General features: G+C 39.6%; 1 protein-coding gene and 1 long non-coding RNA gene across 17 annotated transcripts in view; both read left to right on the top strand.

Annotated features, from left to right (window-relative positions):
- The window catches only part of trpm3 (transient receptor potential cation channel, subfamily M, member 3), a 155,857-nt gene that overhangs the window by 96,654 nt on the left and 32,883 nt on the right, over window positions 1-26,320 (top strand). For 15 of the 16 annotated variants that reach the window (XM_040019003.1, XM_040018999.1, XM_040018997.1 and 12 more), the window contains 3 exons: window positions 352-523; window positions 18,039-18,213; window positions 18,556-18,679. In XM_040019003.1, coding sequence (XP_039874937.1) covers window positions 352-523; window positions 18,039-18,213; window positions 18,556-18,679 — 471 coding nt within the window. Of the gene's footprint in view, window positions 1-351; window positions 524-18,038; window positions 18,218-18,555; window positions 18,680-26,320 lie in introns of those variants that run through there. The other variant, XM_040019013.1, reaches the window with a different exon arrangement.
- Window positions 4,230-13,504, top strand: LOC120725919. The gene is made up of 2 exons (XR_005694265.1): window positions 4,230-11,895; window positions 13,229-13,504. It is a non-coding gene; the product is annotated as an uncharacterized LOC120725919 (long non-coding RNA).

Genomic DNA, 26,320 nt, shown 5'->3' with positions numbered 1-26,320 from the left:
TTAAACTGGGGATCTTTTTTGCATCTGCACCATGGAGCCATTATAGTATCACACTGCTTTAGAAATGCTAATGTCTTTAAAAATCTATGGCCCAGCTTATAGCATAGGATATCCATCAAGTCTCAAATCACAACCCAAGCTCACCCCACATGAAATCCTTACGGTTATTTTACTCATATTTCTTAAAGCTTTGGGCAGCAATGCTCTCTTGAGGCATACATTCAACTTTAGATGCAAAAGCAAAAGTAGTGAAAACCTCTTGAGAACAGGAGCAGGCTGTAATTTTATATTTGTATTCTAAGAAAGGTGCAGTGTTTGCATAGTTGTTAAATATTGACTTCTTTTGGCCAGGTGGTGCGTCCATACCAGACCATGTCCAACCCGATGAGCAAGTTGACGGTTCTTAACAGTCTCCACTCCCACTTCATCCTGGCGGACAACGGGACCACAGGAAAGTATGGTGCTGAGGTCAAATTGCGACGTCAGCTAGAGAAACATATCTCCCTGCAGAAGATCAACACACGTGAGTGAAATTTATCGCATCTTTCAGTCTGAGTCAAGCTGACCTATTTACCCGACATTAGTGTTGGTGTTTTTAAATATTGCGGCGAGTGATAACGGCATCATGAAACTGTAATCCTCGCTTTATCAGCGACACCTCTGTGGGTTAATTGGGTTCACTCTAGTTTGTAGGCTAAAATTATCGTTACCTGCTTTATAGTGAGCACATGCTGTCAGAAGGTGTATTTTTAGCCAGGTAGATATAACTTCGTAAGCCTTTGAAAGTGTCCCTCCCTTCAGGGGTGGGTTATTTTTTTTCTTTCGAAGCTTCTTGACAGCTCCGATGAACTCTTTCCTCAAATAAATCTGCTTGATAATCTGTGGGGTTTTTTTTTCTTTTGCTCTTTGGTGCCTACAGCTATCAAGCCAGCTGGCAAACACAGGCACAGTGGCAAGCACAGAACTACAACATATGTAGACATGCAGTATACATGACTGTAAATACATGTACATACAGTATCCTTATACTACCACTGGGGGAAGGAAAAAGCTTGATCACACTGTTTTCGGTTGTTTACTTACCTTTCTTTGTACTGAATAGTGCATGATACACATGTTAAGCTGCTGGCTTTGCTGTACAGACAACAGTTTCTTTTTATATATTTTTTCAGATAAATCAAATTGCATTAACACAAAAATCCTAATTTCACTGTATTCTTTATTTTTGTGAAGCTCAAATTAGTTGCACCAAAAGCGTCCTGTGCTCACAAAGGGTAGCAAGTACAAATACTTGTTCATGTGCCCAAAAACATAAGCTTTAATTTTTTTTTCAGTGTATTTTTGAGTCGGCATCTTTGCCTTTGTGCGGCGTGTTCATCCGGCACTGAGTCCTTGTCGCATTGCATTTCTCTGTTTTCAATTTTCACATTATACCTTAGCTAGAAACTGAATGGATTTACATGAATACAAAACACATTTCTCTGCCTTTTTCTATCTCACCCTCCTCTTCTCGCGCTCTGTCATACACAGACACAAGCAAAGCAAAATCGCACATAAACCTCTGTGATATCCTTTAAATATATTTCTCAATAGCCTCTTGCAGTATTGTTTTGATTGAGCCAGGAGCAAACCTAAGTCAGATAAATGTTGTTTGCAACCGGGATTTATTTGCTATTACCTTCTTTTGCTGTCAGGGTAAAACCATTTTGAAATAATTTCCTCGGGGTTCGGTTGACATGAATGCACGCACTTTTACACTAGTGCTTTTTGTAAAACTCAGGAAGTGGGTGCGTTGCCACAGAGTCGAGTGCCGTGATTCAGATCTTCTCTTTGTCAGCACCAGTTTTATCCGCTGTCAGATGCCTCATTGATGTTTGCTGATAGCGAGCTTGCAAGGAGATGTTAAATGTCATTTTCATTCTTAGAAGAAGTGTTAACACTACCACATCCCTCCTAATCCTCTAACTTCAAGGTTATTAGAAATATTCCTGGTATTAAAGGGACAAAGCGGTGTACGTTCATCATCCAGCCATGTGACCTATGGACTTCCCTTTGTCATCCTATGCCTGGATTAATACAAAAGGGGCTGGGAAGGCAAAGGGACGGCCAGTTGTCATGCAAGCATCTAATGCACCACCGCTGATTTAAATCCTTTCTGCAGCTGTTAGCTGTATTTCCAAGATGAGTACTAATGTTTATTAGTTATTACCAGTTGTTAGTTATAGGTAACCAGTGACCTGCTGACTACCCACAGAGCCATAACCCACAGACTATCTCTGAAAATAATCCGCACTGCCTGAGGTTGCACTGATAGCCACCTTCAGCTTTAGCTAAAGTTAAACCTGCCGACATCCTGGCAACTTGCCTGTTGAGGTGAAGTCCTCTATCAAAGGGAATCCACCGCCTTAATCAAAATCACATGAAAACCTATACTTCTATAGTGACTTGGTACTTTTATATTTGACTGTCAAAGTGAGCTCTTATTAAGTCTTATGCATACACACACACACACACACACACACACACACACATGCATATATACATATACATATATAAAAAGATAATAACTGTATAGTGCTGTGAATAGTATTTACCCCCTTCTTCATTTCTTAGTTCTTTGCAGTAAATTATTTCATTTACTGAGGGGAAAAAAGCTATCCAAACCAATCTGACCCAATTTGAAAAAGTAATTGCCCCTGGGCAAAAATGGCATCCCTGAGAGAGTTGCAAGGAGAAAACCCAAAATTCCTCATAGTGATGTGAAAGGCTCATTGCCAGTTATCACAAACACTTGATTGCAGTTCTTCCTGCCGATGGTGGCACAACCAGTTAGCAGGTTTAGCCAGGTACATTTGGATTGCTTTCTCACTTAATAGATGAAATCATCTTTTAAAAAGTGAATTTTGAATTTACTCTAATATTAATAGTATGTCTAATTTTTTGCTGATCTGAAACATTTAAATGTGCCAAATATGTGAAAAACAAAGAAAGGAGGCAAATACTTTTTCATGGCACGGAAGCTTTTCAATGTCCAGTTTGGGAAATTCAGGAAGTCCAAGCAATTACCCTTCTGGTAATAGCAAGTTGTTTAATGTTTCAGAATCGCTAAAAAACAATGATTAAAAAAAAAGAAATTAAGGAAAGTGAAAAATGAATACTGAATATATTCAATCCTCTTAACATGAGAAAGTCAAGAAACAAATCCACTCAGTTATAGAGTGAAGAGTTATATTATACTGAATCGTGTTGTGTGTTTGTATGCATGTGTATCTTGATGTGTGTGGGCATTTACCTCTTTATTCACCAGTGTCAGGCTTGCGGACAAAGGCCATTTCTTGACTTGATCACCTGTCCATAGTCACTGGATGACTGCATCAGTTTTCCTCACAGCAGGTACCCCTGTGGGATCCACGTGTGCCCTGAGGTGTTGTCAAAGAAAGAAAGATTAAAAAAAAGTGAAGGGGAGAAAACAGCAGTTAAGTTTAAATGGCCATGCTTGTGGGTTTTAGACCACATGTAACCACCAGATCTCTCTTTTTCCCCAACATAGTTCCAAACATTGCACACAACACAAGATGAAAGAAGTGTGGTGGATAGATATGCGTAATCTTCCCCTGTGGTATTTTTGTGATGTCTGGGCAATCCTGTAGCTAATCCTACTGCGCCTGTGTGTGAATATCCATGAAACAGCTATAACCATGTGACTGCCAGAAATGCTGTAGCAATCAAATTGGCTCCACAATATTCTAACATTTTGTTTAAATTATGGGAATCAGTGCTTTACAACAAATCTATGGGTGTTTTTGTCTGGTTACCCTCTTACAAAAAGGTTATAATCTAAAACAGGTCAATTCCTGTTGCCGTAAGAGCACATTTGAGTCAAAAACTGACTCACTTTTTGCTGAATATTTGATGTTAAATCTAAAAGCGGTATCTCTGGCTGTGTGTAAACAAAATAAAAGTCCTAAGACACGAAACATGGCTTCAAAGGCTGTAAATATGGATGGTTGGAGCCAGCACATTAAAACGCTAGAGCACTGGAGTGACACTCCATGGATGATGTAATTTGGTAATTTTTGGTAATTTATTTCAACATGTGAACAATATACAAGTACATTTAGAAAAGAAATAAGAGAGAAAAAAAATACTATACAAATTACATACAAAAAAACATTCTGATTAATTTACATGTTGAAAGGGAGTGGGAAGAAGTATACACTTATTGTAGCCCAATTTGATCTCAAGCGGGCTAGGGTAGAAAAACCATTGTACTATAAGGACGCACAAGTACAATCAGGGAGCACTAGAGTCAATACTGAGTACTACTGTATCAATGGGCTTCTCATTAGTTAGCTAGCTAGACGAGGATGGAGCTCAGGCAACATAGGATATTTCCCATGTGAACAGAGGTACAGATTACCCAGTGAACATTGATAAATGAAAGTAAACAAATGTTGTTTTTGAAAAAAAAAGAACTTTATATATATACTCTCTCAGTTACTCTTACACTGGAGCATTTCTTTCTCCTGCTTTTCATTCCCAAGTAGACAATGTCAAACTGTAAGATGAGGAAATCAATAAAATGATTGGCACCATTCAACACTGTTGATTCACCGCTGCACAGCTCTTTTGATGTGTCTGTGGCCTTGGCTGTAATGCTTTTTAATCACTGCCTCACAGACAGAAGTGCAGAACGAGCCCGAGAGGAGAGTGGGAAAATTAATACAGAGAAAAAGGATTAAGGGCAGGGAGAGAAGGAAGAAAACTAAATAAAGTGCAAAGGAGGTAAGAAACAGCTGAGGATACAGGCAGTGAGGCAAGGTGTTATCTGTGTTTGCTTTGATGAAAAATTGGGATGTAAAAGGAGGAAAAACGTGGTGTGATAAAATATCAAAATAGGCCTCATCCATTAATATAGAGAAAAATAAGAGAGCCCTTCATCTTATTTGCTGCATTCGTTACGTGACAATTTAAAACTGAATCCACACACCAGGAAAAAAGTTATTAATTTGTGCAAGTTTAGATGCGGTCAGTGACAATGAACGACTGGCATTGAATGTGCCCTCTTGCTTTTCACCTAAATTACTTGGTGTATTGAAATAGATGCATTCATGTAGATACTGTGTTAACCTTCACCTGCCCTCCTATTACAGTGATTTAATTAATCACAGCACACGTAAAAGAAATAGTTGGGGTAATTGAATTCAGAAGCCATAAGGCTTTGCATTGCAGATTAGCCTTGACACTGTGACCTCCATCAGCAAATATTGAATGAATTATAGTTACACTGTGGCACATGGGAAGTCAACGAGTTTGTACTGTTCTGTGTTCACTGTAAATGCCTGGACAAACTCTTTCAGAATATGATCCTTTTTAATGCCAAGTGTGCATATGGGCATCTAGAATATGAATTAGAAATGATACCATTTACAGATTGTAATAGATCAAATAAAGCACTAATAGGAGATTGAATTATATGGAAATGTGCATAATTATAATGATCAAATACAAATGTTTAAATTTCTTTTAAATGTTTAGAATTGAATCATTAATTCTCTTTCACAGCCTCTCTGGTCAGTGGTCAGTGAATTGGCACGGTGTGTGGATCAATAGATAATCTATTTTCAGGCAATATGAGTAAAAACTGACCAGAGACATTGTGGGGACAATTGAAGTCACTGCGGGTAAGGTGTGTTCATGCATGAATGCGTACACAAAACATGTCAAAAATGATAACCAAGAACTGCCAGAGTGTCCAACCCTGTGGTGGAGAGATAACAGAGTAGTGGGTAGGATACAAAACTTGCTCCAGGTATGGTTCCAGGTTGAGGATGTGCATGGATGACGACATGTTATGTGGTGTGGAAAGAATCTGACTGCACAATCAGTAGTGTGAAATGTAGTAAATGTATTTTGGAACAGTAGGTGGGTTAAAAACAGTGGTGGCACAGTCAGAAATGTCACAGTGGACGGGTTACGAACCTACAGAGCCCCTCTGATGACATGGTCCAAAAAATAAATAAATTGTGGCCACAAAATACTACTTCGTGGGCACAAAATGGGTATAACGTGCTCACGAAATACTTATTTGTGGCCACGAAATACTATTTTGAGGGCACGAAATAGGTATAACGTGCGCACGAAATGCTAATTTGTGGGCACGAAACACTTGACCGATAACTGTGATCCTTCCGAGACCCTTGCAGTTGGTTGACAATAAAATCTGTCCCAGTGTCCAGGTCGTACTTACGTCTGTAAAGCAACTGGGCTCTCAATTATAATACTTGCTATATAACTTTTGCACTGTCCACTTCCTGCTGTGACAAAACAAATTTCCCACGTGTGGGACTAATAAAGGTTATCTTATCTTATCTTAATATCCTGTTTAAATGTCTCTCTGTAATAATGGTTCCTTGCATTGCCAGGCTTTTCAAAATGCATTTGTTGCTCATTCCCAGCCTAAAATAAAAGTCAGTCATACTGTCTCTGTCCATGGTGTATAGGTTTAGCCTACTCTTATGCTTATGTCTCTACGCAGCTGTCCAGGAATTGTATCAATATGGTGTGTGCACGTTATATATTTCATTGCCACAAATGCGTAATTCGTTTGCCACGTTATACTCAATTCGTGCCCACAAATTAGTATTTCGTGCGCACGTTAAACCTATTTCGTGCCCTCGATATAGTATTTCGTGGCCACAAATAAGTATTTTGTGGGCACGTTATACTATTTCGAGGGCACGAAGTAGTATTTTGTGGCCACAATTTATTTATTTTTTGGACCAAGTCATCAGAGGGGCTCCGTACGAACCAGACTAATTCAGACAAAAAGCAAATTTTATTTTATTAGTAAAAAAAACCCCAAGTTGAATAAAGGTTGGTGAAACAGAATCAATCAACTCTTTTTTATTTTTCTCAAAAAATAAATACGTTTTCTTAACAGCCAATTGAATTTGTCATATAGTGTGAAGTGGAATATATCCTGGACTGTTCAGCTAAAACAGTTATTTAAACCTAAACAGTCAATTTAGAGTACTCAATTAAAGCTACAGTAAGTCAGGTATTATTTTTTAGGTTATTTATCAGAAAAAAAAATAATGTTGGACTCATAAAATGATTGGTTGAGCAACACTTGCTAATATTAGCTAGTAAGCTAATATTATATTACATTTTCACTCTGATAAACAGTTTCATTACATGTTCACATCATATGAGCATGTCCGAGTCCTGCATTCATGTGCTACCTGCAAAGTGTCCAACAATGTTAGACCGACTTCAAAAAAAGTTTCACTAACGTTGACTAACAGCTACAAAAGCTGCAGCTAACGGAGCAGATGCTAACAGCAGACAAAACAGCAGTGCATAACAGCAAAAAAGTTCAACATATCATCAACAACTCACCTTAGTATCATTGTCATCTGACAGAAAGGAGATTCACTGACTCATCTTATTATGTTTCTTTCACAAAGTTTTTTAGCCTCCTTCAAAGTAAAGAGACATGAAAAAGACAGCGGACTCACAGCCTAGACTCACTACAGAAAAATGGTAGCCACAGTTGTTTGTCTCACAGGGGGCACCATAGTTTTGATCATGCACTTAAATTGGGACAGGTAAAAACAACAGATCTCACTTGACTGCAATGCACTGGCTGTTGAGAATTTACACACTGTAACTTTAAGCTATCCCAGACAGAACCCACACATGCACAGGGAGAACATGCACACATGCGTGGCAGTGCAGTGGTTAGTACTGTACTACCGCTGGTTAACACTTTTTTTTCCAGTGAAAAATCTCATTCAATTAATTTCACTCCATATTTTTCCCCTCGTTGTCCACACCTACAGATGTGGGGCCTGCCTCACAGTTTGGGAACTGTTGCTTCAGTGAAACAGGGAGAACAACATCTAATTTCATTTGAGTCATTTCAGCTGTCATTCTCATAGGGTACAGACCCTGTAAGTGGCTATTTATAAAGAATGCTTCCTGACGTAGACACACTCAGAAGGGCGACACATACGTATTCATCTTGAAGAGACAGAAGCATTTATGCCATTTAAGCATCTGTCTTAAATGCCTGAGGTAATTTTATCCAGTTCCTCGGGGGCAAAATGCAAAATATTCTTCAGGAATATAATCAACACTTAAAGAAATGAGGCTTGAATTTATAATGGACAAGCTGTAGATGTTTAGGTACAAATCAACACACAGATCAACCCCAATTACCGTGTTTTCTGGTCAGTGAAAACACATTTTTAGCTGAGTGCTGGTGTAAAACTCACTCTGGCTCATTAATTCTAATATTTCTAATAAAAATAAAAAGATATGTGATTACATCTGAGCTGCTTCAAGAAGGTTAAAGACTAAATATTTGAGATTTTGAGAGAAGCTTTGACCTTTTAGCATACCATCTGACATTTTGTTCTATAGCTTGTCAAGTTAGGTTCTCATATCTGTTTCTGATGTTTAACTGTGTCAGTGTGTGTTGAAGGAATTTACTTTTTTTTTTAATTTATTTTTGGTTTCTTTTATTGGTGTAGGGTGGTGGTGTGAGGTGAGAAGACAAGGGCCCACATACTGTAGCACACCTCCTCCAGTCATGCTGATGCTAATTTGACACATACAAGGACAAACTCGCAAACGCCAACGCACACGCAGACACACACGCGGCGGATGAGTCATTGCTGGATCCTTAATTAGGACCATTTAAGCATGTTATGTGTATCTTGCTTACACGCTGCTCTTTACCTCGCTAATTCCTTCAGTTCCTCATTACTTCCTCGTCTTCCAGACTGGATATATATTTAGAAAATTACAGCGTTGGACTCCCTCCCCCCTTTTTTTGGCTACTTCTACTTTTTTCACACTCTTTCAGAGTAGTCTCGCTCTTGAAAAGTAAGGTGTGGGCAGTGGATTAAAATTATATTTGATATATGAGAGACATGGGAGCCAAAGAGAGACTGGGGATTTTTACACTTTGTTATCTGATATTAGCGTGTGTGAAGTGTGCATGGATACAGTCAGTACTTTGAAACAGACAGCACAAAGGGGGAATATATTATGTGTATATTTATATTATATGATATATATAAATAGGATTGAATAACTTCACTGTTTAACTATCGTCAACATCAAAGTCCAATTAAAAAAAACAAAAGCTTGTAATATTGTTGATATAAAACTTGCTACAGTTACAGAACTGAACAACAGACGGCTAAAAAGACATGAGCCTCAGTTTCTGCTGCAACATCTGGGTGGATCCATCTGGATCCATCAACAGTTCAGGCTGAGTATTCAGACACTGCTTATCTACTGGGATTTTCCCACACATCCATCTCTGGAGTTCAAAATCTCCAGCTCTCTGTATATAGCAACAATAACCCAGATAACAATTTGTTACAATCAAGGTATGCATAAAAGTCGAACCTCGAAGCAGTTGGCACACAGTAGCAGAAAACCACACAGTCAGCTAAGAACAGGAAACTGAGGTTACAATTGATACAGGCTTACCAAAACTGAACAATAGACGATTAGAAAAACATTGTTTGGTCTGAATAGATAATAGATATGATTAGTAGGGTCAGAATTTGCCATTAACAACACAAAAACAGGGATTTATCCTGCTTTGTTTTATTAGTGGTTCATGCTCGTGGTGGTGTAATGATGTAGGGGATATTTTCTTGGCCATTTCTTGACCCTTATCATTTAAACACCATATCTTACCTGGATATTGTTCCTTTATGAGGCTATATGTGTACCCATCTTCAGATAGCTGCTTCCAGCAGAATAATGCAGCATGTCATAAAACTCAAATCATGTCGATCTGGTTTTGTGAACATGACATCAAGTTCACTCTACTCAAATGGCATCCACAATCACCAGATCTCAATCCGATAGAGAACCTTTGGGATGTGGTGAAACGGGAGAGTCACGTCATGGATGTGCAGCTGACAAGTCTGCAGCATGTCAGTATGGACCAAAATGTCAGATGTGTGTCTCCTGCTCCTTGTCAGATCTATGCCACAAAGAGTTAAAGCAGTTCTGAAGGAAACAAACAGTAGTTTCTGTCAAGACGTTATGTGGTTTTTTAGGGTCCCACTTCAATTTTAGGATAGTTTACTGCATTTAAGGATTCAGGGAATTCCCATCATTTAAACATAGACACAAAAACCTAAGCCTAGATAAAAGTCACTTTCTAAAATTCAGCAACAGTGCTACATGTTGCCAACACCTCCACATTTGTCTCTGTACCTGGATCATGCATGCAGCATCTAAGGACTCCACAATCTACGTTTGTCTCACCCTAGCAGCACTTGTCCCTCTCCTCCTCCTTCAGTTCACTTCATCATAAACTCATCATCATATTCTGTTTGTGGCCTTTTCACATGTGTCACATGCTGTGTCTTGGCTTTTTGCGGAGCTGAAATAACTCCACACATGACTCCGCTGATGATCATCAACTGAGTGAGAGAGCACACATGATGCATTTATACAGCCGTATTTAACAATCAAAGGATTGCATTTAAAAAGTACAAACACTGTATCATTAGCATTTCTACATTTAAGGATTCAATTTCAACCACATTAATATAGATGATATCCACAGACAGAGAAATATTATAGAAAAACAACGAGGTAATGTCAATACTGCTTTTCACTGACATTAGAAACAGCCTCTCTGGCAACATGCTTTAAAGCAGGGGTGGGGAACTCCAGGCCTCAAGGGCCAGTGTCCTGCAGGTTTTAGATATCACTCTGGGTCAACACACCTGACTCAAATGACTAGTTCATTACCCGGCCTCTGGAGAACTTCATGACAGATTGAGGAGGTAATTTAGCCATTTAAATCAGCTGTGTTGGCTCATGGGCACATCTAAAACCTGCAGGACACTGGCTCTTGAGGCCTGGAGTTCCCTCACCCCAGCTTTAAAGAATCTTCTCAGATGCCTGATTCATACCTCCCAATCCTGTGTATTAATGCATCGAAAACCATTTTTTCTACGTAAGATAACAGATCTTGCAGGAAACAAAGTTACTCTGTAAGGCATAGCAATTGGAGGTATAATAGCAGGAATGGTGGCTCCATGCCCGGATGGGTTGTAAGCTACTTTAGGACTGGAAGAAAAAGGTACACTCTGAATAGATGTGTTTTACAAACCAATTTTGTTTTTTATAACAAAGGTTTTTTTCACAAGCTAATAGATGGTTGTCAGACTATGTTATCACTGACTTTTTATGCCTTTATTCAAAGTCCATGTCAAACATAAGGTGAAATCTGTGTTTTAAAAACTACTTAGAACACTCGTAAAAATGCAGCGCATAATATGTTCAATTTTAATGCATTTTCCGCATAAACTCAGGGACAAAAGATTGGATACATGTGAAAATTTCAAATTACATTTGTAACTTTTTTTCTTTTGGATTTTTCTTTTTTTTTGAAGTTGTGTTCAAATTCACAGAAAATTTGTGACACATGAACCAACACATTTTTTAAACACATCATTTCTAAGAGTATAATCTTAGAGGAAACACATGCTGTTTTGTTCCATTTGATAACCTGGAGACTGTAGTAAGCAATTTTTTTTAAAAATTAAACAATATCTATGTGATTCTGGAAATATCATGGAAGGTCCCACCCAGAACTGACACAGATGAGCTTAAGAGGAAGATGGATTTGGCCATCAGAGCCAATCAAAACCAAGCCGCTGAACAGAAAATGGGATTAAATCTCAGCAACTGTTCCAGGTACTTAAACGAGATTTCCTTCCTACTGACTCTATTTGAAAGGTGCTGCTATGATATCAGTCATGGGTTACTGACAAGCAGGGGATTGATGACACTGAGAAAATGAGAGACACATGCTCATATGGTTGTCAGTCATAAGGTAGGGTGGGGATAGTCATATGGTTATTGTTCATGTGTCCAACAGCAGAGGGGAAGAAACTGTTCTTATGGCGAGAGGTTCTGGTGCGAATGGACCGGAGCCTCCTGCCTGAGGGGAGCAGGTCAAACAGACTGTGTCCAGGGTGAGAAGGGTCAGCTGAGATCCGAGCTGCACGCCGCAATGTCCTGGAGGTGTACAGGTCCTGCAAAGATGGGAGTCTGCAGCCAATCACCTTCTCAGCAGAGCGCACAACACGCTGCAGTCTCTGTTTGTCCCTGATAGTGGCTCCAGCGTACCACACGGTGATGGAGGAGGTGAGGATGGACTCGATGATTGCGGTGTAGAACTGCATCATCGTCCGTGTTGGCAGGTTGAATTTCTTCAGCTGCCTCAGGAAGTACATCCTCTGCTGGGCTTTCTTGATGACGGAGGTGATGGTGGGCTCCCACTTCAGGTCCTGGGTGATGGTGGTACCCAGGAAGCGGAATGAGTCCACAGAGGTGATGGGGGTGTCAGTCAGGATGATGGGGGGGAGTGGGGCTGTGTGCTTCCTGAAGTCCACAATAATCTCCACTGTCTTCTGGGCATTCAGCACCAGGTTGTTGTGGCTGCACCAGGACACCAGACGTTCAACCTCCCTCCTGTAGGCAGACTCGTCCCCGTCCGAGATGAGTCCAATAACGGTGGTGTCATCTGCAAACTTGATTAGCTTGACAGACTGGTGGGTGGAGGTGCAGCAGTTGGTGTACAGGGAGAAGAGCAGAGGAGAAAGAACACAGCCCTGAGGGGAGCCGGTGCTGATGGTCCGGGAGTCCGAGACATTCTTTCCCAGCCTCACATGCTGCCTCCTGTCCGTCAGGAAGTCAGTGATCCACCGGCAGATGGGATCAGGCACATTCATCTGGGAAAGCTTGTCTCGGAGATGGTCTGGAAGGATGGTGTTGAAGGCAGAGCTGAAGTCCACAAACAGGATCCTGGCGTAGGTTCCTGGGGAGTCCAGATGCTGCAGGATGAAGTGTAGGGCCATGTTGATGGCGTCATCTACAGACCTGTTGGCTCTATATGCAAACTGCAGGGGGTCCAGGAGGGGGGCCGTGAGGGTCTTGAGATGGGAGAGAACTAGGCGCTCAAATGACTTCATGACCACAGATGTCAGAGCCACGGGTCTGTAGTCATTTAGTCCAGTGATCCTAGGTTTCTTGGGGACAGGGATTATGGTGGAGGACTTGAAGCAGGCAGGCACATGACATGCCTGCAGTGAGGAGTTGAAAATGCCAGAAAACACTGGGGCCAGCTCGTTTGCACAGTGTCTGAGGGTGGCAGGAGACACACCGTCTGGGCCGGGAGCTCCAGACCGTGTCCTACTTTATCATTCTTTTTTACTTTAACCAGGACCACAATTTACAGAAAGCACATCATGCATCATCAGCACATCACAATTTACCCTCTTCATTTTAACAATATGTGAAAAATACAGTTTTCCACAATGACTTATTTTGAGAGGACAAACCCAGTACTAAAAGACTGTTAATTTAAAAAACAAACAAAAACAAACCAATGCCAAAGCAATAAATACTCTAAAGTTTGATCCTTTTTTTTTTAAAGAAAGTAGGAGAAAAAAAAGAAAAGAAATATTGTAAATCAGAGGCCAAAAGTCATCCTAAAATGTTCCATCGACTTTAGGCTAGTTAGCCAAAAGAGAATTTGTGGTTTGTCTGTCTTTGTGACTCTATTTGTGTGAGTGGTTGTGTGTGGTTGTGTGCACACAGGCAGAATTTCCTCCTACCAATTAGCCATGACACAGCTGTGCTTTTCCCTCCTCATCTGCTCCTTGGTGGGTTTCAGTTGAACAATAATGTACTTTAGATGGTGCAGCGTTGCCTCCAAAGCTCAGCAGTCATCCATCAATATCAATGCATGATCTGACACTTGCGTGCACACACACACACACACACACACACACACACACACACACACACACACACACACACACACACACACAGATAACAACAGAAATTGGCATTTAAAAAATGGAAGAATCAAATGTAACAAGGAAGCCATTAGTCTGCTCCTCTCTCTGCTCTATTGATGTATGGTCATGAGATGTGTTGTGGCACAGTGACGTTGTACCTCTTTGAAGTAGGCAAGGACCCGAAAATATTCTCTTTATGTAACTGTCCCTGTTGTAAGGCCATACAAGGCTGTGTGAGGCAAAGCGTGATGGTGGGTCGACTTCTGACTATCCACTTGCTCTTGTGTTTGCGAGAGTGTGTGCATGCCCCATGTGCGCATGCATTTGTATATGCCTGTCTGCCTGCTTGTTTGAGAGACAGACCATGCTCTTTCCTCCGTGAATTATGCAGAGCAGGGTGAGGATGCTGGGCGGGTAGGATCAGGCAGTTACACAGCTTTTGAATTAGAAGGGTCTAAACAGCCGCCATAAAACACAACCGCATGGAGCAGAACGGGAGGGAAAGGATGAGACCGGAGTGGCAACTGAAAGAACTTTAGGAAGAGAGGATGTGAGACACAGAGGAGAGGAAGGGGGCATGGGACGTGGATTGGACTCAGACCACTAAAAGGGGAAAGAATATAAGGGAGTAAGAGAGAATGAGACTCTGGGGTTTATAGGGTTTTATAGTGGTTTAAGGGGGGATGTTCTGTGGTCGACTATGAAATGGGGAGGAAACCATAAGCATTAAAGAGAGGAACAGACAAAAGTAGTAAATTTCTCTGAGACTTTTGTGATATAACTTTTACATAAATTTACAAATTTAACAGCAGTTTTTACAGTGTTCTCCCATATGTCTCACTGCATATAGAAAACACACCTGCAAATTATGAAATATTACCCTGAAAAGCCATGATTAAGAGACAAAGATCTCTGTTGTGAGAACAGGGATCACTAAACCACTTCCTCTGTTTCTTTCTCTATCTCTCTCTCTCTCTCACACACACACACACACACACACTGCACCTGTCTCTCTCGCTCTCTCTCTCTCTCTACAGGGAGTGCAGAATTATTAGGCAAGTTGTATTTTTGAGGAATAATTTTATTATTGAACAACAACCATGTTCTCAATGAACCCAAAAAACTCATTAATATCAAAGCTGAATGTTTTTGGAAGTAGTTTTTAGTTTGTTTTTAGTTTTAGATATTTTAGGGGGATATCTGTGTGTGCAGGTGACTATTACTGTGCATAATTATTAACAAAACTTAACAAAAAACAAATATATACCCATTTCAATTATTTATTTTCACCAGTGAAACCAATATAACATCTCCACATTCACAAATATACATTTCTGACATTCAAAAATAAAACAAAAACAAATCAGCGACCAATATAGCCACCTTTCTTTGCAAAGACACTCAAAAGCCTGCCATCCATGGATTCTGTCAGTGTTTTGATCTGTTCACCATCAACATTGCGTGCAGCAGCAACCACAGCCTCCCAGACACTGTTCAGAGAGGTGTACTGTTTTCCCTCCTTGTAAATCTCACATTTGATGATGGACCACAGGTTCTCAATGGGGTTCAGATCAGGTGAACAAGGAGGCCATGTCATTAGTTTTTCTTCTTTTATACCCTTTCTTGCCAGCCACGCTGTGGAGTACTTGGACGTGTGTGATGGAGCATTGTCCTGCATGAAAATCATGTTTTTCTTGAAGGATGCAGACTTCTTCCTGTAACACTGCTTGAAGAAGGTGTCTTCCAGAAACTGGCAGTAGGACTGAGGAGTTGAGCTTGACTCCATCCTCAACCCGAAAAGGCCCCACAAGCTCATCTTTGATGATACCAGCCCAAACCAGTAATCAGTCCATAAAACCTTAGAAAAAACCAGTCTTGAGATATTTCTTGGCCCAGTCTTGACGTTTCAGCTTGTGTGTCTTGTCAGTGGTGGTCGTCTTTCAGCCTTTCTTACCTTGGCCATGTCTCTGAGTATTGCACACCTTGTGCTTTTGGCACTCCAGTGATGTGGCAGCTCTGAAATATGGCCAAACTGGTGGCAAGTGGCATCTTGGCAGCTGCACGCTTGACTTTTCTCAGTTCATGGGCAGTTATTTTGCGCCTTGGTTTTTCCACACGCTTCTTGCGACCCTGTTGACTATTTTGAATGAAACGCTTGATTGTTCGATGATCGCGCTCCAGAAGCTTTGCAATTTTGAGACTGCTGCATCCCTCTGCAAGATATCTCACTATTTTTGACTTTTCTGAGCCTGTCAAGTCCTTCTTTTGACCCATTTTGCCAAAGGAAAGGAAGTTGCCTAATAATTATGCACACCTGATATAGGGTGTTGATGTCATTAGACCACACCCCTTCTCATTACAGGGATGCACATCACCGAATATGCTTAATTGGTAGTAGGCTTTCGAGCCTATACAGCTTGGAGTAAGACAACATGCATGAAGAGGATGATGTGGACAAAATACTCATTTGCCTAATAATTCTGCACTCCCTGTATGTGTGGCAAGGAACACAAAGCACTAAGTGGGATGGATATTTTTGGTTCAGCTGCTTTTTTGACAACTTCTCTCCCATGATTACAAAGTGACACGAAAATAGTCATGTGGCATCACAAGTATTAAATTTAGAACACTTTTTCCAATTATAGATCCAGGTTTACACAAGTAGTGAAGCCTATTTATTTTTAGATTTTTCCTCTGTTCAATACCCATCTTCTTTCCCTCTTTACTTTTTTGTCCTTTTTGAGGGCCAGGCAGTGCATCAGAGGCAACCATTTCTACCTTTTCTCATCTTCTTCTTCTTCCTCTTTTGTGTTCTTCTGCCAGAGTATCTGTATTGTAGAGAAGTTTAGAAAATTGATTTTTAGATAGTTCCCCGATTCCTTTCAATAACTTCCATTTCTGGACCGCGAGTGCTCAAGTATCAGGTCAAACATGGAGGTGTGTTACTGCACAGAGCTGAGACTGTGAAAATGAGGAACTGTCGGGGGCTTTTACATCCAGCTAAAGCTCAAAGCATAATATGGTGTGAATGTCTGCCATATTGGTTTTCATAAAGAATTTAACTGAATTCAGTCTTATCAAACTGGGAACACATGATCTTCATACCAAATCACATAAAAGTTATAATATGGATTTTTGTTTTTTAAAAGCTTTTCCCAGCCAAGCTGTCTAAGAAGCAAGGTTATATCCCAAAAAGACTTTTGTCCTCTGCCAGTGCCAAACTTGGTAGATCTATCTAACAGACTCCAAGTGGTTCTTTCAAATGGAGAATCCTCTTCACACACTAAGGTTAATTATGGAGTTCCACAGGGTTCCATGCTGGGACCAGTTCTGATTACAGTTTACATGTTTTCTTTTTCCTCTAGGCATTATCATTAGAAGGCATAGCATACATCCACACTGGTATTCAAATGATACCCAGCTTTATCTATCCATGAAGCCAGATAATACACACCGATAGTTAAACTAAATGGTTTAAAATGGTTTAAAGACAAAAAGACCCTATTTGAGGAAGCACAAAGAAATTGCAGCATGTGTTGGTATTAGCCTTAAAAAAACTTCTGGTACCAGAGGTTCCAGGGCTGAGTCTTCATTGATATATGTGTCTTTTTTTTCCTTTAAGCTTGACTCAGTGCAGTCCTTCACATGCTTTGGTTTCTGTCACTTCCACAGTCACATTAACATCACCCTAAAAATTATTTTTTCCATTGTACTTTGTGAGATTTTGTTATATTCAACTCCCATTGTGTTTTATGTGCTTTTGCAGCTTTTTTCTATTTCTGGGTGCTTTCTGAAGTTGCAGTGCTTTTGACCTCTCAGGGTCACCGTACAGATTATCGTCAGAAAGCATATCACATGGTTATTAGATTTTGAAACCGTCGAAAAAGGAAACCAAACAGGAAGCGTGATCATATATCAAACATTGTTTTTATGTGCTGACACTAAACTGAATATATATATATTGTTGCCTGAATTTTTTTTTTCTTGAAAGCCTCATTTGACTACCAAATCAGTGCTTACAGTGCTTTAACTATAATTATACTGTACATATTTACATGGAGTTTATAGCTAAGCTGAACTGCTTGGCTGCCTATGGCTGCTTGCAGCTATATTTCTGTTTTGTTCTTCTATTCTTTCACTCTTTACCCTCCTGTTTCTCCTGCTGCCACTTGTTTTCACGTGTAGGTATCGGTCAGGGTGTGCCAGTGGTGGCACTGATTGTAGAAGGGGGTCCTAATGTGATCTCTATAGTGCTGGAGTACCTCAGGGACACTCCTCCAGTTCCTGTGGTGGTGTGCGACGGCAGCGGCAGAGCCTCTGACATCTTGGCCTTCGGACATAAATACTCAGAGGAGGGAGGGTAGGCACTCACATGTACACATTTTACAGGAGTGGAACGGCAAGCATGAATAGCGTATGAAAAAATTGGATGCACTGTAGATGTCAAGGGATTGTTTTAGATCAAAATATCTTTGAATATTTATGTGAGTTTGTATGCAGAAACTTGGGGAAAAAATGAAACTTGCTTTAATAAAACACAAATGTGAGAATTTGTATTTCAACAAAGACTCAAGAGATTTGGTAGCTAAGAGTTCCAGTCAGCCTTGGTTTAACCTTCTGATATAATTTGCCTGTTTTCCTGTCACTCTGGCCCCGTTCTTGATACTCTCTTTTCTTTTTCCACACCTTTCTGCCTCTGCAGCATAATTAATGAGTCTCTAAGAGACCAGTTGCTGGTGACCATTCAGAAGACTTTCACCTACAGCCGCTCACAGGCTCAACATCTGTTCATCATTCTCATGGAGTGCATGAAGAAGAAGGAACTGGTGAGTCACTCCTTCTCAAACACTCCTTATGCATTTGCACATATACATTGTGGTAAACACATTGATGCAGAGCTGCAAATGCATATGTGCAGATGGAGGAAATGCAAGCTGATGAACAAAATATACATGATACATTAAAGCACAAGCAACCTGACACAGAAACACACAACATTCAGATACACTATTAAACAATTTATAACATAGTTATCACTATTCACCTCTGTAAAGATGCCCCAAAATGAACAAATATGGATTTGTCTAATGAAATGTTTACATCTTGAAACTGAAGCACTTATTTCTCCATCTTTTATGTATGTAAATCATGTAATGTCAAGTCAATGTAAATGTATTCAGATGACGTTCAGGACCAAATGGCCTTCACCTTGAGAATCTGTGCCCCTTTTTAATGCATTCGACGAGAACAAATGTCTTGTGAAGGAATGCAGCCACACACATCCTTTACTCCTGGGAAGGAGTCCCAGTCCCTTTGAGAGCAGTCACATGACGCAAAGGTCTTATTAATGCTGTTAAATACTGTCTGTGGAGTAGGAATGTCTATCTGTGTGTATCTGTATATAATTATGTCTACACATCTACTAATGAAAAGTCATTTGCACTGCTCAATTCTTTAGCAAAAACAGAGAAAATTAGCATAACTTTCTGAAATGTGTTAACAGTGAACATTATTGAATGTTCCTGAAAAACCCAACCTAAATGTTCCTAATGAAAAGAAATGACACCACTGGGCAGCCTATTACATACACTGCTATACCCAAGGACTCTGTAGTGGTCCAACTCAACTGTGCATCCTGTTCCTGAGAACATCAGCTTAACTTTAAAAAGTTATTTTAAGCCAAAACGCACAAATTAACCAGAATGTTTTGTTAATAAATTGCAAATGTGTTCAAAAGACTGGATCATAAATGAGGAGGTCAGTAAAGCAAGGCAGCTGGTATAGTGTAGTGTTGTGTTAGTTGTAGTTATATGTTTATGCTCTGTCTAATGGTTTCTGTTTTTATTTTTTTTAGTTATATCCAGTAAAAAAACATTTTTAAAAAATCTGACATTTCCTTCCTCAACATTTATTTCTAAAGCTATTTAAATCTTACTGAAGACAGACAGGTGAGAGTTATTGTTCAGACTAAGTAATTTCACTTCAGTTTTGTATTGAAATCAAATATTATACAGTACAGGGCAAAAGGCTTGAGCCACTGCTTATGTCTTTTTTCTTTTCCAGGAAAATGGGAAAATGGTGCAATGATTTATTGAAACATGTGCAAATTGTACGGTATGCAATATAAAATTCTAATGAGATGGAAAATCGATATTTGGTATGAGCTACCCACTCACATATATGCAATTGTGGCAAGGCTTGCAGTTTTGCAGGTTTGATAAGACATGCTGCGAGTAAAAGTGTACCACAATGTTACACCCAATCTACATGCACTCCTGCACAACCTTACACTCACTTTACAGCATAACACTGCAATATATTCACTCTGATACAAAAACACCCAGCAGCAGTACTAAGTCATTTGCTACTTGGTTGCTTTTGCCCCAATTTGGTTTAAACATAGTTCACTAGATGTTTTGTAAGAAAGGGAGTGTTTGCCAGATCAGTGATTTTTGGGACTGCTGGCAGATCGTGGCATTTTGCCTTTTAATTTGTAATCAGTATCATGCACACACACACTTTTCTTTACTTTAGTAAAATGCTTGAGCTTGAATCCAACACATATTGTGTGATTCAGTCAGTGTAATAATTACATTAAGTCAAAATCTATAGATATAGTACATGCACACACATAGTATACATGTAGCATTTTTGCAGGCAGCTCAGCTTTGGTCATGGCTGTGCAGCGTGTAAGTGGATTGATTACACCCTCAATGGGGTTCCAGTGGCTGACTGATGCTCAAATTAATAGATCCTCTGAACATAGTATACAAAAGCAGAACAATGACATGTGAATCATTCAGCAGGAGCAACTGTAAGGCCCAGATAATCCAACGCAGCCTCTCCCTGAACTCACAAAACTGTTATAAAAAGGGCATCTTTGCAGTGCTGTCGGTCCACAAGCAGGACAGTCATTGTGATCTCCACACTACTGGACGAGTTAAACATTATTTATATAGCAGCTGTCATTTCACCAGATGCTAACCAGATAATTAAAGCTTGAAACCAATCTAATAAAAGAATGAAAGAAAATAAGAGCGCAAGAATAATTCATTTTATTTTCATTTAATTTCATAGAACTTTATTAATCCTGAAAGAAATTCATGCTCAGCTGCTCCCACACACAATAAAACAATCCCTCAATAAAAAAAAATAAAATCATAAAGTGAATATAAAAATAACTGAAAATGTGAATTAAAGGATTTTAAGGTAAAAAATAAGAAATATATAACCAGAAATAATTAATAATAACAATAATTCTAATAATTCTAAAAAAAAAAAATATATATATATATATATATAAATAAAATAAAATAAGCGAATTGAATGAGGTAAGTAATTTCTATAAACCACACTAAAAAGCCAGCATAAAGAGGTACTTTTTGTTTTTTAAAGACTTCCAGCTGCTCTCAGATCCTCTGGCACACTGGCTTGGGGCAAAAAAAAAATATGCTAAAAGCTGTCTCGCTGAAGGTTTTTCTTCTGCACTTTGGAACAACTGAAGGACTTGTGCCAGAGGACATTAAGAGTCATACTGCTTCAGACTAAGTATACGAGCCATAAATACTGAAGCAATTCCACGAATTTCTTTAAACCAAGTTAAAGAATTTTAAAATAATACAGAAACTGACAGGCAACCAAAGTAAGGTCTTAAAGTGTTCTGTCTTTAAACACTTGACTGCAGAGTTTCTGAATCACCTGCAGTCAAGTTATAACAGCATTTGGGTTTAGCAGAACATTCCAGTCCTGTTTGATATACACACATCCATAAGTTTCTCTGTGGCACTTAGATAGAAAATATTTATGAGCTAATAAAAGGAAGATTAGGAAAGAGACCCTACACAAGATCTAAGTTATAGATTTTTGTTTCCTGCTTGTTGGCTCGGGGCAAGTCCAGGAGAATTCTTTTTTTTTTACTTGTTTCACTCTCTGAACTTAAGAACCTATAAATAAACATTTATTTTGGTTCACTTTTATCCAACTTGAGCTTTAATGAGTTTGATGATATCTGGACAAAAATATATAAAACACAATTTGAAATGCAACCAATTGGTCGTCATCAGATGCAGGGGTAATAAACCTTCTGTGTAAACCTGTGTGTGTAACTGATGCATTTTTAGGCTTAATGGAAGAAAAAACTAAACAGAAAGACATAATCATCTTTGGCTTGTAATCTTAACAGTGCAATTCAACATTTATTAAGGACATAAAGGTTTGATTAAAAAAGTTGACTTTTGTATTTCCCAGCAATTTCTGCATCTCTCATAAAAGTGTAGTTTTTGTAGCCCATCTGCCATACAGAGAGTATCAAAGGTGTTTTTTTTGAAAGGAGAGAAATGGATATGGTTATCTCTCTGCTGTCTATTACCTTTCTGTTTCTCTTACTGTGATGATTTTACCACCCTCCTAACTTGCCAAACTAATAGGCATCACATGAGCTTCCCCTCCACTCGCGCTCACAGCATGTCTCTGCAGAATGCATTTCAGGCTGCATTTTTCAGCTGCTTTCTTCACGAGTATATGACAGAACAGATGCTTCCCTATTTCTGCCCAGCTGCCTATAAAGACATCCTAATAGTTCATGTTCACTTGCTGTAACCACTAACCTAAAGTGTATTTTTAGCTCTCCGGGCTTTTCTTCACCATGTGTTTTACAAATACAGTACAATTATTGTGTTGTGTGATTTGAGCTCTGCCAAACACAACCGATCTGCAGCTCAGTAATATGCCTCCAGCTATACATCCAGCTTTTCCACTAACCTGCTGCTTATGTGATGCTTTGAGTATAGACTGAAAACTCTTAACTTTATTGTACCTTTAATAATGAGTTTTTACACCTCAGTATATATCAATAAAAAGGTGTTTTGACAACCATTAGAAGGGTCCAGGTTTTTCCAAGAGCAGCTACATAAGAAGAAACCACCCTCACTAACTTCTGATGATGCACACCCAGGGTATTTGTTCTGTAAGCAGGCTTGAAATGTGATAGAAACCGTTCACTTTTCTAAGGAAATATTTGAAACTCAAATTTTCTTTTCTAGCCATATGCAAACTGCACAAAAAACACTCACTTAATAATGATAGAAAGCTGTGGTACATCTCTCCTTAAAGATCTGTCTGTATGTGAACTCTGCAGAACCACAAACTATTACAATTACTATTTATCAAGTGCACTAAGTATAATATAATGTGGTATTATGGTGATTATTCAGCACCCATAAAATTAGGTAGTATCCAACACCCACGGGAGTAGTCAGATCACACAACAAGCTTGTCGTCATATCCGAAGCAGTAGCGAGTTAATCCTGAGTCTTTGCGCTGGTCTGAAAGGGGCAAGTGTGGAAGAGAAAGACAAAGAACAATTGTGAGTCTATATGGCTCTCTGCCAGAAGGCCTTTGCTTTGATTTTTGACTCTGTGGCAGAGACACCCAAGTAGAAAAGATCTAGACCGCAGGTGACTGGCTGTGTGTGTGTGTAGTGAAGAGGTCTAGTGAAGAAAAACAGGAAGACCAAAGAAAGGCTGTGTCTTATTTTGTTTTACCTTATTTTCAGCATGTTGGTTTATTTATGTGGACAGTTTGTGCTTCAGTCATTTTCTTGTTGGCTCTCCTTTGTTTATTGCACTTAATGTTTTTTATACTGTATGAAGAGGACCTAAAGTACACACTTTTTCAAGACATTTTTGCCACGCTGGAATGAAGACAAGGTAGTTTAGGGGTAAAGTTAATCGGTGACTAATATGCACCTTTTGAGTTAGATGTAAATTGCTCTCACATGAAATTTATTGCATACACTCATCAGCCACTTCCTTTAGTTGCATCTTGTTTGTATTGGGTTGGATACCCTTTTGCTTTCAGACCTGTTTTAAATCTTCATGACATAGATTCAACAATCTGCTGGGAGGACGCCTCAGCGTGGACTCAACTCGAAAGTGGACTTTCTGGTCCACGTTGAGATGATGGCATCTCACTGTTGCTGCAGATGTGTAGAAGCCATTTGAATGCAGTGAACTCATTATCATGTTCAAGAGACCAGTTTAAAGTTTGGCACCTCATAATGCTAGAAGTAGCCAGCAGAGGAAAGGTACAGTTTGGCCATAAAGGGATGCATGTGGTCAGCAACAACACTCAGGCTGACTGTGGTGTTTGAACAAAGCTCAGCTGGTACTAAGAAGCCAAACGTATGCTGAGAAAATATCCCCCATACCCTCAGGCCACCAGCATCTGTGTGATCTATACAAGGCAGGGTGGATCCCTGGTTTCATGTTTCCTGTTTCCATTTCCTGTTCTTAACTGACAGGAGTGGCACATGTGTGGTCTTCTGCTACTGTGGGCCCTTCTTCACTTGTGCATTCCGATTCTGCATATACGTTGGTTGTTGCAAGTGATCTTTGAGTGATCCTTGACTTCCTATCAGGTCAAAGCAGTCTGGCCATTATCTCTGACCTCTGATCAACATGGCAGTTTTGCTCAGAGAACATCTGCTCACTGGATATTTTCTCTTTCTCACACCCTTGTCTGTAAACCCTAGAGATGGAGGTGTGGGAAAATCCCAGTAGATCAGCAGTTTCTGAAACACTCAGGCCAGCCTATCTTGCACTAACAACCATACCATGTTCAAAGTCACTTAAATCATCATTCTTCCCATTCCAAACCTGAGTTTGAACTTCAGCAGGTTATTTTGACCATATCTATATGTCTACATGCATTAAACTGCTGGCATTGGCTGATTAGCTATTAGCATTAATGAGCAGTTGAACAGGTGTAGCTAATGAAGTTTGCTGGTGAGTGCATAATAAGTGCATTGACAGACGTCAAGCCATATCTCACTTTTTAACGTGTCTTGGTGAAGAACAAGAGTTAGGTAGGTGGGGGATCCTTAATATATATCACTGCAGCGTAGTTGCATGAAAGGATTCACCTCAGACTTCCCAAATTTATCTTTATTGTAACTCACACTGCTGTTAGTGCTTTACAACCCACAGGCTTTATTCACAGTCATTATTCTGGACAGAATAACTGGACAGAATTAATCTCTGCCTTTGAAATAAAATGAGGGTCAGGCCTGTCTGCTGGGTGGTTTTCTGGGGGAATTATTTCCTATAAGACTTAGAGACATTTGGGATTGGTCAACATCTGTCCAGCATTTCAGATGAATTAGGAAGCCTTTCAGGCATTTATATTAAGCTAACAAATGCTCATCAGTTATAACAGCTATCACCTGTTTCCTCTTCCTCCCTGTCCTACTGCATGTAGCACTCTGCCAGTAATAGTAGAGCTGGTAAACTCTGAGAGAAACTGTAGCATAACCATAAATAACTGCAAAATGGCTCTCACTCTGTGCTGGGATAAAACAAGGGCACTTAAATGAGGGAAATACATAAAATGCTTTAATTGTTTATTTATGCATTTTTTTTCTCTTGTTGATTTTGGTTGATGATAAATATCTCACACCTGTGACTTTCGTGACATGAACACATGACAGGACATAGTGCTGAGCCACCCATAAAGTGGTGTTTCTTGCTTTCATGGCACCAACCAGAGGAGATTTAAGGCTGAAGCACAAAAAAAGAGTTTATATTAAACTGCCAACTACATATTTTTTACTTATTATTGCTGTTCTGTATCATTAATCTTTTTATCATCAGTGTCATTATTTTCTTATGTATTATATTAAATTCTCTATCAGATGAACATTAAAACCACCTGCCTTATGAAGTCTAGGTGAACCAACAGTGCTTTGGACAGCACATCCCACAGTAACATCCACATGAATGACAGAACCCTGGGATTCCCAGCAGATCATTGCATTGTAACGGGATGATGGGACTAGACACTGACTGTGTCAGTTGGGTTAATGTTGTGTGATTGGTGTGATTACTGCACCCCCCCACCCCAGCCCACTTGGCTGTCAGAGTATGTCCAAGCTTTGTATAAATAAAAGTAAAACCATCTCTGTTTCTTTAATTCGGATTAAATATTGAGGAGGAACCACCAGCCCACAATGTTCCTCCACAGTCCTGACAAGAGATACTAAGAAAGAGTAGGAGGAAAATGAGAGCAAACGAGCGACTTAAATAGACCATGAGAGAGAGGGAGAGGGCAAGTGGGAGGGAACATGGTAGGGACAGATGGAGGGAAAGAGGAGGGGATGTAGGGAGGGATGAGGCAGGGGGAAAAATGGTTTGGCTATATAGCAAATGGGAAATGAGGTACGCAGAGAGTTTGAGGCACAAACACAGGGAGACAATTCCTTGGTTCATTATCAGCAGGGCAGTTTATCAGTTTAAAATTTCATGAGTAGAGAAACTTATTTCCCTCGTTCCTCTGTTTCTCGCTGTACTGAAAGCTATTGGTTTATGGTTTCTCCCAGAAAGAAAGAAATATACATGTAAATAATTTATGCTTAAAATTCATCCAGATGAAACCATTAGCAGAGTTTTGTCAGACTTGAACTTTTACCATTG

The sequence above is a fragment of the Simochromis diagramma genome, unplaced genomic scaffold (assembly GCF_900408965.1).
Source record: "Simochromis diagramma unplaced genomic scaffold, fSimDia1.1 OVJJ01000822.1, whole genome shotgun sequence".
Taxonomy (NCBI): Eukaryota; Metazoa; Chordata; class Actinopteri; order Cichliformes; family Cichlidae; genus Simochromis; species Simochromis diagramma.
This window is presented reverse-complemented; position numbering and strand designations above follow the sequence as displayed.